Genomic DNA, 14,472 nt, shown 5'->3' with positions numbered 1-14,472 from the left:
CATCTGGACCTGCAGATTTAAAAATGTCTAGTCCTTCCAGAAGATCCTGAACTACATCTGCACTGACTAAAGGCTTGATAGAGCTATCCCCAAGATTGTCCCTACCTCTGGTAGGTGGGATATCCCGGTCCCTGTTCAGGAAAACAGAGGCAAAGAAACTGTTAAAAATACCAGCTTTCTTGTCTGGTGTGGCCACCAGATTACCATTTATGTCTTGCAGGGGCCCTACATTGCCTGGTACGCTCTTCTTGCTCCCAATGTACTTGAAAAAGGACTTTTTTTTGTCCTTAATTGTGGACGGTAGCCTGAGTTCCATCTCTGCCTTGGCCTTCCTAATAGCCCTCCTACACCCCCGGACCGAGGAGGAGTAGTCCTCCTTGGTGATAGTTCCTCCCTTCCACTGGTTGTATGCCTCCCTTTTAGTCCTCAGGCATTCCTGAAGGCCCTTGCTGTGCCAAGGGGGTTTCTGAGCACTCTTACCCACCTTGCTTCTCTCAGGGACTGTTGTCCTTTGGGCCTGGAGGATTGCCCCCTTAAGGTACGACCAACCCTGGTGGACTTCCATCTCCTCTACCTTCTGGGCCCTCAGTGCTTCCTCCACTAGTCTCCTAAGCTCATTGAAGTTGGCCCTTCTCAAGTCAAGGACTTAAGCCTTGGCGTAAGCCCTTGACACCCTGCGTTGGATAGTGAAATCCAACAGATGATGATCGCTATTGCCCAGGTGGTCAAGGACCTGCAGTCCCCTCACCAGGTCATCCCCCAGGGCCAGGGTCAGGTCCAGCAAGGCGTTACCACTACTGGGGCTGTGCACTTCCTGGATAAGGTGAAGGCAATGTAATAAAGCCAGGAACCTACTCGAGTGGTCAGACTTGGCTGTCTCCTCCTCCCAGCAAGCGTCTGGGTAGTTTAGGTCACCCATAACAATAACATCCCTTGACCTAACCTCAGTACGCTGACTAGAGAAGTCTTGGTCCAGCTCTTCCCCCTGGTTGCGTGGTCTGTAGTAGACACCCACCATAAGGTCCCTTTCACCACACCCCCCTTGTAGTTTGACCCATAGTGTCTCTGCCCAACCCTCCTCTAACCCGAAGCTAATCCTTGATGATGTGATGTGCTCTTTGACATAGAGCACAACCCCCCCACCTTTCCTCTCTGTCCTGTCTCTTTTATATAGGGCGTCTCTGTCCTGTCTCTTTTATATAGGGTGTATCCCCGAATGCCCGTTGCCCAGTCGTAGGTAGGGTCCCACCAGGTTTCTGTGAGCCCTACTAAGTCTGGGTTCTTACTCGCAATCAGGAGGCACAGTTCCTCCTGCTTACTCCCCATACTATGTGCATTAGTGTAGAGGCACCTGAGGCCTCCTGAGGGTATACATGCCTCCCTCCCACTCCCAGGACAGTTGTGGCCCCCTACTCCCAGGACACTGATGCTTACCTAGGCTTATCATACCTGTTAAAATGAATAGTTTGTCCCCCAATATATTCCAATATGTTCCAGTTCAGCCAACATGCATAAAAGCTACAGAAAATGTTTTTATTAAAAAGCAAGGCATTTGGCCATAACTAGAAGTGACGGCACCAAGACATATTAACACTCAATGAGAAAAAAATGAGGTTTCAGGAATCTAGAAGTTTCCTGTAGGAATGTTTGTTAAAGACACACACACTAATATATGTATATGCATGTGTGTGTGTGTGTACACACATACATACACACGTGTGTGTATACACACACACGCGCGCACATACATACACACGCACACATACATACATTAGTTCATTCAGATGAGATAGGTCATTAGGTATAAATTTTATATATGCAAAGGCTGACCCCCTAGGTCCCCTGCCAGCCCAGGGCTCCTCCATTTGGGTTCCATGTGCTGCAGGGGGGCTGGCTGAGGCACAAGGGTACTTCAGCATGGCGGCTGTTCGTGCCTCAGTCAGCTGATCCGCAGCACGTGGAGCCCAATCAGAGGAGCTCAAGGCTGGCAGGCTGACCCCCTGGATCAGGCTGCCAATGCACTCCAGAATTTATTCGTGGATATTAATTGCACATGTAGACATGCCCAGTGAAATCCAACCATTTTCAAGGTTTCCATATTACTAGTGAGCAGACTGATAAAAATAAGAGTCAGCAATGCTCCTTTTCCTGCCCCAGCTGCTAATTCACTTTAGACCCTGTTAACCTCTGTTTCTTATTTGACACTACAAAGTTCCTTTGTATTGTCAAGGTATTGTGAAGTTTAAATCATATGTTTTAGCAATTTCCTTATCAAAACATGTTCAATTGGCAAGAGGTTCCAATTTGCGAGGTCCTAGTTAAAAGGTATTTGTATACTGAACACACAGTAAATAAATCAATGAGTGCAGAACCTTAAACTCCATTTTAGTTTGTTTTTTTTTGGTTTGGTTTTGTTTTGTTTGTTTGTTATTAGAAGCATAGAAAAATATCACCAGGGATCCGGGTTTTCCGTTTCCCATGGGAAAACGGAGTAAACCACGGATGTTAACTTTTACCAGGAGGTAAACGCGGATTTCTTGTTTTACAAGAGAAACTGGTGGATTTTGTCATTTTGAAATGAGCTTCCTGCAGGCTGGCAGAGTCCAGCCTGTGGGGACCTGGGAGGGAGCGGAAGGAAGGCAGAGAGACGGGGGCACCACATACATGGACATTCACATGGTCCCAGGCAGCCTGCAAAGCAGCTCCAGCAGGTAAGTGGCAGGGGGTAGTGGGGGGGGAGAGAGAGCTGGGCAGGGCTGAGGCTACTGCCCAGCCAGGTGGGGCTTGGGGATGCAACGCGCGGGTGCAGGGCCCCAGCGGGGAGCAGGACAGGGCCGCGGGTGGCTTGTCTGGGGGAGAGGGAGGGCCGGCTCCCCACTGCCATGCACACTCCTGGGGGCAAGGGAGACCCACACCCCGCAGATCTGTACCCAGGGCAGGTGCAGACACAGGCTGCGGGCTCGCGCCCTGCTTCCCTCCTCCTGGGCCTCCAAACCCGAGCAGGCACGGCCAAGTGCAGCTGGGAACAGCGGGGCAGTGCAGAGATCTCACCGGAGTTGGCCCGCCCAAGTCCACAGCAGGGGGGAGAGGAGGCAGGGGGCTGTGGACCCAGGTCTAGAGCCTTGGCAGCTGGGTCCTCTTTGAGCAGGGCTGGGGGAGCAGAGGCTGTGGGTGGGGGGCAAGTGGCACCAGAAAGGCTGTGGGGGCTGTGGGTGCACCAGCAGAGCCAGGGCTGTGAAGAGGGCTTTAATTTTAATCACGTATTTTGCGTTTTTGAGCAGAGATTTTGGATTTTTTTTTATCAGAGAAAACCAGGATCCCTGAATATCACACACAAAAGAACCCTCCTTGATGCATTTACTTAAAATATATCTACCAAAATAAAATAAAAAAGAGCAAACAGTAAAGCCAGTACAGAATGCCCAAGTCAATCATTAAACAGCTTCTCTTGAGCTGGTAAATTAATTAATCTGGTTGGCTTTAAATCTGACTACTTTAAAATGATATTTACACTCCAAGCTCCTATGCTCAGTTATGGAATTTGCAATGAGCAGGGATGGTTGAACTATTGAAGGCAACTCAGTACTCTCTAAAACCTTTAGATTTTCTCATTCACATACTAGAACATTAGCAGTATATCCCTTTTTGGGCCTGTTGCAAGACACAGCTGTTCCAGGGGTTTCATTCGTAGTTTGAACTTGTAGTGGGAGGGGGAAGGGGGCCATTTAAAAATTATTCATCAATTAAAAGACGGTGAAAGAGCTTCAGTGATGAGTATGATGGGCATTTCCAATTCTCAATATTTTCTTGTTCTCTATAAATGCATCAAATTTACCATTAGGTGCATCCTAACCATTAAAAAAGAAAGGTAAGGCCTTATGATTCCTGAGCAATGATGGTCAGCAAAAATGCATGCCATTTGATCAGGCAGCAATAGCAGTCAAAGCATGAGTGGGAACTTGTGACCTCCTCTTGATACAAACTTTCTATACAACATTCATCACCTCAACACTAGGCTACTTCAAAGGACATTTTATGAAGCAATTGTTTAAATCCATTAAAAAAAAAAAAAACAAAAGCCAGCCAGCACAGAATGTACTGTTATGTTTATTAAATACCTCTTAGCATAAGCATGATGCCAGCCATCATGTGCCTGAACTGTTCACCTTTTGAATTCCATGTAAAAGTCCTACAAGATTTATAGTTAAAAAGCACTACACCTGTTGATCACAGGCAAAAGAATATAGGGGGGGAAATACAGCAAATGAATGCAAACAAACTCTGACTTTGGGTCCAGACAAATTTTACAATTGTTTGGTTTTATGCTTTCTCTGTAAAATATTTTAATGTATGCATGGGCAAAGTTTCAAAGAAATAATTTGAAACTTAGCAAATAAAACAAGGTAACATGCAAATGCAACCTTTTCATTTTTATGTAGTTCAGGCCTCACCACTACAATACAGTATTTTTTAGAAATTGTGTCTAATAGAATAGCTATTGAATTCTAGAACAGAATATCTAAATGCTTCAGAGACTAAATGATTTCATAGACATTAGGGCTGGAAGGGACCTCGGAAGATCATTGAGTCCAGCCCCCTGCCCAAGGGGCAGGAAGTCAGCAGGGGTCATAGGATCCCAGCAAGATAAGCATCCAATTTTCTCTTGAAGGTGTTCAATGTAGGTGCTTGAACCACCCCCAATGGCAGGCTGTTCCAGACCTTGGGGGCACGGATAGTAAAGAAATTCTTCCTCATGTCCAGCCTGAAACGATCTTGCAGTAGTTTATAACTGTTCGACCTCGTCATCCCTTGGGGCGCTCTGGTGAACAAACGTTCCCCCAGATACTGGTGGTCACCCCTGATAAACTTATAGGTGGCTACCAGATCACCCCTGAGCCTGCACTTTTCCAGGCTAAAGAGCTATAACATTTGTCTTTTGATTAGATAAATGGTAACTGTAGCAGGTACTGTATACTTAAAGCCCCAAGGCAGAATTTGGAAGAAGGTTTGCAACCTGAGATCTGATCATGCTATGAGATTCTTTAACTCTACTCTTAATTCTGTACTCATACTGCATTGCTGGTATGCCCCTCTCATCTCCAATCAAAACCAAGGTTACCAGTAAACAAAACCAGTGCCCAGCCCCAGCCCTGAACCAAGACTGCCCTGGACTGGCCCTGCATGCTGCACACGCCCCAAACTGGCCCCAGTGTGTGGGCCCAATCTGGCCTGCGGACAGACCATCCCGATGCCACTCATTCAGCCTGTGGGACCTGATAAATGTGATAACCCTGATCTAATGGATAAAGCAATGCTTAATGTGACAACAAGGTTAACTAACAGAAGTTTTAAAATTAAGTTGGTTGATAAAGTTACTCAGATTGGATGGATTAAAAAAACCCTTAAAATGGCCAAACTAAAAGTGCCAGTTCTGTTGGCCCAAATTTGAGTGCAATCACATTCAAAGTCTCTGTGTGGTGTCATAAACCTCCAACACTGTGTGAATAATCAACATATTCTACCTCTGCTGAATAGAGTAAGACTCATCACTGCTCAAAAGCCAGCTAAAGAAATTACCTATGCCTTTGTCCAGCTGCCCCAGTTCATTCAACAACCGGTGCCTTCCAGGGTGCACTTTGCACTCTGGCACCAGAGGTTGTGGTAGAGCCATCAGAACTACATGGGTGTGCACAAGCTCAGACAACGCAGTGGTGGCACCTGCCATCTACTAGAGAGCGCCAAGTACAGATCCGGCATTGAAAATGAAACAAGATGTTTTCTGTCCGTCTCCAGGTGACCTTAAGAAGGGGTGGAGTAGTTGTGGGGAATGATCTTATGGGGTTTTCCTCCCTTGAAAATTAATTTTCTGTAGTCATCTACCATAGGCATGTCTACTGTAAACGAGAAAGTGTTTTCTTTATAGCTGCTTTAGCTATTTATTAGAGGGTCATAGAGTTTATTTTCTTAGAAGCAACCTTTAAGCAGTCCAACACAAAAATTCAAATCAGGTTACATAGCTATCCATCATGCCAAGCAACTTAAGGCAAGTTAAAGTAAAGTTGCACAAAAGGAGCTTATTAATCAGTAAAACACTGCGGGCTCTATTTATCACAGAATTAATTTTCTGTGGAATCCGTTGGAGATTTTCCAAGGATTACCCACTCCGGGATTCATGGCAACTAATTCTGCATCAGAAGAATTCTCAACTCAAGTGCTAAAAATCAGCTTTTCTAGCTGAGGAAACACCCCTTTCCTTGAAGAGCCTCTTGCTCAGCTTACAAACATGATCTCCTGTAAGCCCCACTCTAGAACTGAGCAAATTTTCCACAAAGCTTTTCTAACAAACCAGCCCCTCCTCCTAAAACGTCCATTATTAATGCCCTATTAACAATGCCCCAAACATATGAAATATTGTACCCAAGACAGATATTCATTTTAACACCTCTCACTGTTTTCCATGCTTCTTAAAAATGACAACCTCAAGAGAGGGCCAAACACACTGCAGTAGGCTATGCAAGTGATAAGTGATATACCCAGTTCTGTCCTAAAGCCATAATATAGATGTTATTATTAATTTCAAAATTCATGGACAGTTATCATATCACTATGGTGTTCCCTATTTCAAAGCCTAGAGAAACAGTGTGATTTTTCATTTAATCTTTTAACAGCTGATAAACATTTATATTTGAAAGGCAATTTCTATAAGGAATTAGACCAGGGCTCACAGAATTGAATAAAACTCTGTGCATACAATAAAATGAGGAAAATGGGGCAAAAAGGTTAAGCAACCTGCCTAGAACCAAACAGCAAGCAAGGAGGAGGCAGAACTCATTAAGTACTCAACTCCCAATACAGTGCTCTAGCTCCCAGATCATGCCAACTCTTTTTTGAATCCTATCTTTGGCCATAGCTATGATGCTGACATACCTAACAGGTGGGAAGGGAGGAAGAGGGGTATTGTTGAGAGGTAGTAATCGTATGATCATATGAAAAAGATGCAGACCAATCCTAATCACTTGTTAGGATGCCACATGCCAACATGGTTGACAATGGTGACTGTAGGATGAATTAACACTGCCGCCTTCATCATTTTTGCTTCTTTACATATCTTGGCTCACATCAATTTACTGCATGAGGCAGCAATTTTCTTAGCAGCAATACAAAATGCTTTTGTGCCATTAACATCAGTGTTTCCAGTCCAACCTGATTCCTTTCCGGACAAAAGTGTAAGCTGGATGGTGCTACTCGGTAGGAAGAAAGGAATAAGACCAGGACACTAGGTCAAAAGCACTCAGAACAGTTCACTTTTGAAACATGAAGTGTGCAGAGAAGCAGACGTGACACGGTATAGTATTACCTCGTAAACACAACAGGACTTCTAGTAGAATTTGAACAGTGGTGCCAGAAGAAAACACCAGTATAAAAGATGTAACTGTCACTAGTATACATCCCAATACCAAGAACACAAAGGAAACTAAACTGAGTAATGAAAGACTTAAGCAACTCTGAACTCATACATTCAATAGTTTAATATTACAAAGTATAGCCATTTCCTCTTCCAGAGAAAGAAGGGTTTACGAGACTGTACTAGTCCCATCTGGAATGGAATTCAATGTTATGTAATGCATCTGCAACCATGCTTGGCATGCATGCATTTCCACTGTCTGGATATTTAAAACCTGAGATTGCCAATGATCAAGAATGTGCAATGGAACCATAACATCTCTTTATGGTATGCAGTTATTCCCAGTTGCTGAAAGAACATCTGTTGTGCAATGCTAACCCAAAATAAGACAGCCCATCATAAACAGTGATATGTAGCCAGCCCCACATCTTTATCCACTGATGAAGAAAACTCCAAACTTGAAGTCATGTTTTCCTTTCAACAGAGAAGAGAAGAACTAAAGCAAGACAGATGAGAACTCATATTTACAAAAATAGAACACTACTTTAATTCATAGTTTCAAGGTCACATTCCCCAGCGAAGTTGGCTATGGTGGTAAAGAATGCCCACCTCCATCTGCCACTAGCTAAAAGAATGTGGTTCCAGTAGGATTAGACATCATTCAGCAACTCTGATCCACACGCTTGTGAGTTCTAGGCCTAAGTGTTTCAGCTCCCTGGGGGGGACTACATGACATGTTTACTGAAGAGTTGACTAATTAGCTCCTCAGTAAAACATCAGCATCTAGCAGAGCTATTCGGCAAGAGTAAACTAATTAACTCTGCCTCAGCGTAGCAGTGGCAGATACTAGTACTATCCTGTGGCAGAGTACTTCACTCCACCTCTACACCCATGTTGACAGGGACCCTACAGCAGCAATGCTCAACCTCTCCAGTGTATGCCCTGAATAAGGCCCACAAACTGCCTCTGTGTGCCACATCTGACTTGCAAACTGCCCCTGTGGGCTGCATGACATGTCCAAGGCTACAAACCAACTCTGTGCATTGGGTCTGGGGCCTCAGACTAGCCCAATCCATCTCACAGGGCCATGGCATCCAGTTTGAGGAGCTCCAAATAGGTCCAAAAATTCAGCGACAGGAAAGCAGTGGCAGCATTAATTATGACAGGGTATGTGCATGTACACAGAGGCACACACAGTTAATACTGAGTGCAATATAAATAATTAAGGGCAAAACAAATTAAGATGTTACATTTATCACAAAGTACAAATCCAAGAAAACCAGTTAAGGTTACATACCTGACTGTTTGGATATGGACACTTAAGAAAAACAACTATTTTTCTTCAGGAAGAGCATAAAGATGAGGAAAAATCTGAAGTAGCTTTTACAGTCAAATTTAAATTAAAAAAAAAAAAAAAAAAAAAAATCGGGAATTATGGAAGGCTGCAATGTCTTACGATGTGTGTGTACACACGTGCATAAATACACTTCAATGCTAATAGCATAACGCTTGCGTATTGCTCTTGACTGCTTATTGATCTAAAATATCTATCTTTTTACTCAAGTCTTGAGAAAAAAAAAAAAAGCCATTTCTCAGAATCACATCAGAGTAAGGCTGGGAGAGACCCCACAAGGTCATCTAGTCCAGTCCCCTGTTCAAGGCAGGAGCATCCTTAGCTAAATCACCCCAGCCTATTGTCTGTCTAACCAGATCTTGAAAATTTCTAAGAATGGAGATTCCACAACTTCTCTACATAGCCTGTTCCAATGCTTGACCACACTCATAACAGAAATTTCCACCTAATCTCCAACCTAAAATTCCCTCTGCTGCAGCTTGAGGATGTTGCTTCTAGCCCAGTCCGCTATAGCCACAGAGAATACTCTTTTTTCACCCTCTCTTTAATAAATAAGGTTTATCAAATCCACTCTCAACATTCTCTTCTTAAGATTAAGTAACCCTAGTTCTTTAGCCTTTATTAATAAGGCTCGTCTCCCAGGCCTCTGATCTCTCAATGGAGAGAAACTTTAAAACACTAAGTTAGTTCTTTACATCACAAACCAATTATATTGAAAAAAAAACAAAAAGAGAATACGTGCGTCTTCCCATATTAGGAAATGGGTCACAAAAGTTTAAACCATTTAAGATGACTAATTTAAAGCTCAGACCAAGTTTTACAATGAAAGTCACATATAGACGATGCAATAAAGCTAGTACAAATTGCCTGAAGTATTTACTTACATTAGAACTCTCTGGTTTCATTTACATAAACCAGAGTCCACAATGAGGGTCATAACTAGCAGAATTTAACAAAAAGTATACAGGTTAACCAGTAAACAAAAGGTACCACAAAGTACCGCTAGTCATTTGACGCCAATATTTGCACTATTTTTCCAAGATCAACTTTACTTGTTTTTTTTTGGTTTTTTTTTTGTTTTATGGTTAGGCCACCTGAAAACCATGGCATGGATCTTGAAAACTTTACCTACCTTCAGAGGTTTTCCAGCGTTTCCACAGATCCTCAACCGTGATATGTTTGTCTTCTCTATGCAGATGACTGTGTTTATTAGTTGCATCCTTATATTTCATATCTTCCCTGATAAACTGAAAAGAAAGCACAAATATTAGGTTTTTACATTAATGAGAAAACAGCACCAATTTCCTAACAGGTAAATCTGGAAGTGGATCATCTGACAGAATAGCTTTATTGCTTCTGTGAAAAGGCACACTTTAGGCAAGCCCCAGAAGCAGTCAACCTATAATACAGAATTCACCATTCTTACACAATGTACATTGCCAATTAATTGTGAAGAAACAAAATCACATTTGTGAGACTGGCTGGTAAACTAAAGATATAACTGGAGGATCATCTATCTTGGATCTTGTCCTGACAAACAGGGAAGAAATGGTAGAGGCTGTGAAGGGGATGGGAAATGTGGGAGGAATTAATGACAGAATTCATAATCCTGTGCCAGAGAAAGCATGAGATCAGCAGAAGACAGAAGCAACAATTTTCACCCGATATGGACACAGAAAGCAGTTTATAGCTGTGACCAAACATAAGTGCACAGCAGCAGACAGCTTCAAAAAACAGCCAATTGGTTAAAAATCTGAACCCTCACTGCATGAGGTATCAAATAAAGACATTTCAAAATGTAGCATCTTCTGTAACTTGTGTCAGCGCTGCCCCCCAGTCTGTTGCTGTTTTCAGGATGGGAGGGGGGAAAAGGAGTGGAGGGAGTTCAGTCTGGGTTCTTTTTAGTCCCCCCTAGAGGGTGGAGCAGGTGTATTGGAGTGCCCCTCCTCCCTGCCCCAAGGTGGGGGCGCTATTCAGCCACTCCACCCTTCAGCACTAGCTGGAGACCCCTCCACTGCCTTTCCCCCTCCCGTTCTGAAAAGAATGAGCACTGGCAGAAAGCCTGGCCATTGCTATGGGAACCTGACTGCAGGCTGCTGCCAGAAGTTAGATTCCTCTCCCCCCTGGAACCAACAGTGAACTTCTGTTTGGTCCAGGGTAACATTGTAACTCAGAACGCTTTGCACAAATCATTCTGAGTTACAGCTGGAAGCCGCCCTTCTTCCTGCACCCTAAGACACTAGATTTCAAAAAAGCCAATTTCAACCTATTCAAGGAGATGATAGGCATGGTGCCATGGGATGAGAACTAAAGGATAAAGGCACCCAGGAGAGCTGGAAGCTTCTAAAGGGCATAGTATTGGAAAACCAACAAGAAACTGTTCTGACATGATGGAAGCAAAAGAATGGTAAGAGATCAATGCAGCTTCAAAAGGAGCTTCCAGGATGCCTCCAATGCAAAAGAAAAGCAAGAAGGCAATGAAAGATGGGTGGGTGACCAAGGAAGCATGCCATAAAAAGGAAGAACCTACAGGGACAAAAATCAGGAAGGCAGAAGAAAAAAGTGCACTACACCTGGCCAGGGATGTTAATGATGATTAGAAAAGCTTCTGTAATCATGTTGCTCAGAAAAGAAAAAACGAAGGAAGCTGTAGGTCCACTGTTAAGTAGTCAGAATGTGCTGTTAAGAGAAGATGCAAAGAAGGCAGAGCTACTCAACAGGTACTTTGCCTCAATCTTCACAAAAAAGTTAAGCTGTAACCAGACACCCAATAAGGTTTATTTCAATAATGAAGGGGACAAGCTGAGGGATGAGATAAGGGAAACAGGGAGCTTTCGATGTGTTTGAATTAATTTTAAAAAAATCAGCAGGGTCTGATAGCTTCATTCCAGGTACTGAAGAAACTGGCATGGGTGGAGATCTCCAAGTCCTTGGCAACGATCTTCATGAAGTCATGGGAGATGGGCAAGGTACAAGAGGAATGGAAAAGGGCCAATGTAGTGCCCTTATTTGAAAAGGCAAAAAGGAGGACCCAGGGAACTACAAAAAGGTTAGCCTCGTACCTCAATTCTCAGGGTGTTACTGGATCATATAATAGGGAAATCCATTTGCAAGCATCTGGAGGAAAAGTTAACCACAAGCAGCCAGCATGGATTTGCTAAGAACAAGTTGTGTCAAACAAACTTGATCTTCTTCTGACAAGAAAACTAGCTGGGTGGATGAAGGGTACATAATGGATTCAGTCTATCTGGACTGCAGCAAGGCTTTTGACAAGACCCCACATGACTGTCTCGCATATAGATTGGAGAAGGGTGAGCTAGACAAGCCTACTACAAGGGGGATAAACAACTAGTTTAGTAACTGCTAGCAAAGGGTAATTATAAATTGATCCATGTCTGAATAGCAGAAGGTTGAGTGGAGTCACACAGGAGTCTGTTCTGGGCCCAGTGCTGCTCAATGTATTTATTGATAATCTGGATGCTGGACAGAGAGCTTCTTCAGGATATATGCCACAAAATGAAAATGGGAAGGATTGTGGATATTCATAGACATTAGGGCTAGAAGGGACCTCGGAAGATCATCGAGTCCAGCCCCCTGCCCAAAGGGCAGGAAGTCAGCAGGGGTCACAGGATCCCAGCAAGATAGACATCCAAAGGTCTCTTGAAGGCATTCAAAGTAGGTGCTTGAACCACCTCCGGCGGCAGTCTATTCCAAACCTTGGGGGACAAGAGCACAATTCAGTAAGATCCTGATAGACTGGAAAGCTGGGTTGGAACTTACAGGATGAAGTTCAGTGCTGGTAAATAGAAGGTACTATACCTCAGAAAGAATCATCAAAAAGATAAATACAAAATGGGTGGAACCTGGCTGGATGGCACCACTACAGAGAAGGATCTGGGAGTCTTAGTGGATCACAGATTCAGTACATGTCTGCAGCGTGATGTAGCTGCTTAAAAGGCAAATGCAGTTTTGGAATGCATCAACAGAAGCATTAGCTGCAAGACATGAAAGGCAATAGTGCCTCTACTCAGCACTGGTTAGGCTTTATCTAGAGCAGAGGTTCCTAAACTTTTGCTTATTGCGTACCCCCTTCCAGATTTACCAGCTGCCCATGTACCCCTACCAGCATACATTTTATATTTTAAATCCCTAAAATGCCAATTGTTATAATGAAAATTCAATCCACAATTACACAATTTCTCCCACATACCCCCCAGAGATGTCTTGTGTACCTCTGGGGTACAAGTACCAGTTTGGAAACCCCTGATCTAGAGTACTATGTGCAGTTTTAGGCTCCACATTATAAGGACATGGAGAAGTCAGAGAGAGTCTAGAGACGGGCAACAAAAATGATAATGGGCTTGGAAGGCAAGTCATGCGAGGACAGGATGAAGGAACTAGGCATGTTAACTTTGCGTAAAAGGTGCTTGAGAGGACACGATAGCAGTCTTCTAGTATCTGTATGACTGGCAGAAAGAAGAGGGACAAACAACACCTTTTGTCTTAGTGTAGAGAACAGGAGACAGATCAATGGCTTGAACTTGCAGCAAAGTAGGTTTAGAATGGGTATTCAGAAAACTCATTCATGGTTAATGCAAACTGCCTAGGGAAATTGTGGAATCCCTATCATTGGAGGTCCTCATGAAGGTGGTAGACAAGCAATGGCTGGGGATGATCAAGGCATAGCTATGCTTATGTTCTACTATGGATATTTCCCATGCTTCTGGATTTTGCTGGTTGCCATATGGAATCGGGAAGGATTTTTTTCTCTTGCTGCTGCATGTATAAGGTGTGTGTGGGTGAAGGGGGGTATAAGGTGTGTGGGGGGCGAAAGTGGGGAGGGGATCTTCCTCAGAGGCATCAGGGGTTGGTTGGCTATAGCCAAGGCTGCGGATTTTGACTAGGGTCTGTCAGTGCTACTACTAGGACTTAAAGCTAGAGGTTCCTTGCTAGAGGGTCTTGCCCCTCCACTCAGGGTCAGACTAATCACCATATTTGAGGTCAGGAAGCTATGTTATCCCATGGTCAGATTGATACTGACTGGGGGCGGGGGGGGGAAGGGGGGTGCGGAGAAGTTGCCCTACTCTGTAGCATGGGGCATGGCCTTCTTCCTTGGATTTCTCAAAAACATTTTAACAATCTTCACAACAGCAGGATGTTAATTGCTGTTGTTTCCTGCTGTGGCAGGTTAGGGTGTTATGCCTTGTGGTTGTGGCAGGGTTGACTATGTAGTTTTACTAAGAGGTTACACACTGAATTTAGGTAAGATAAGTTTGGATAGGGATGACCCTGCCTCTAGTGGGGAGTTGGACTAGATGATCTCTGGCGATCCCTTCCAACCCTCCTTTTCTATGATTCTATGGAAAGTATAAGCAATATACTCTATAGATAAAAAACTACTCATCAAGAGTATACCAAACAAGGTGTACCTCATGCTTCTACACTCTATGTATATTTATGCCACTTCCCTTTCCTGAGGGCAAACCCACATGATGGATTGAAAGTAGAGGGAAAAACAAGTGTACTACGTGCTTTATAGATCAGCAATTAGTTACCCTTCTTGAATCTTGATATATCTTTAAAGAAACTTGCTAAAGAGGTAGAATAAAGGTGATAAGAGCTAATTATTGCTAAAGATGTCTGACTATGCAACAAAAGGTCACTCTGTTTCATTAAGTCTAGCTATTGCTTAATGTAGTATTCACGTCAGCCC

At 43.6% G+C, this 14,472-nt stretch overlaps 1 protein-coding gene across 2 annotated transcripts in view; it reads right to left on the bottom strand.

Moving 5' to 3' along the window:
- Nucleotides 1-14,472, bottom strand: part of STIM2 (stromal interaction molecule 2) — a 124,040-nt gene that overhangs the window by 25,122 nt on the left and 84,446 nt on the right. For both annotated transcript variants that reach the window (XM_025208727.1, XM_006027500.3), the window contains exon 3: nt 9,892-10,006. In XM_025208727.1, the coding sequence (XP_025064512.1) occupies nt 9,892-10,006 (115 nt within the window). The remainder of the gene's footprint in view (nt 1-9,891; nt 10,007-14,472) is intronic.

Source organism: Alligator sinensis, unplaced genomic scaffold (assembly GCF_000455745.1).
Source record: "Alligator sinensis unplaced genomic scaffold, ASM45574v1 scaffold183_1, whole genome shotgun sequence".
In the NCBI taxonomy this organism is placed as follows: Eukaryota; Metazoa; Chordata; order Crocodylia; family Alligatoridae; genus Alligator; species Alligator sinensis.
The sequence above is the reverse complement of the archived record's forward strand: the minus strand, read 5'-3'. Positions and strand labels throughout refer to the sequence as shown.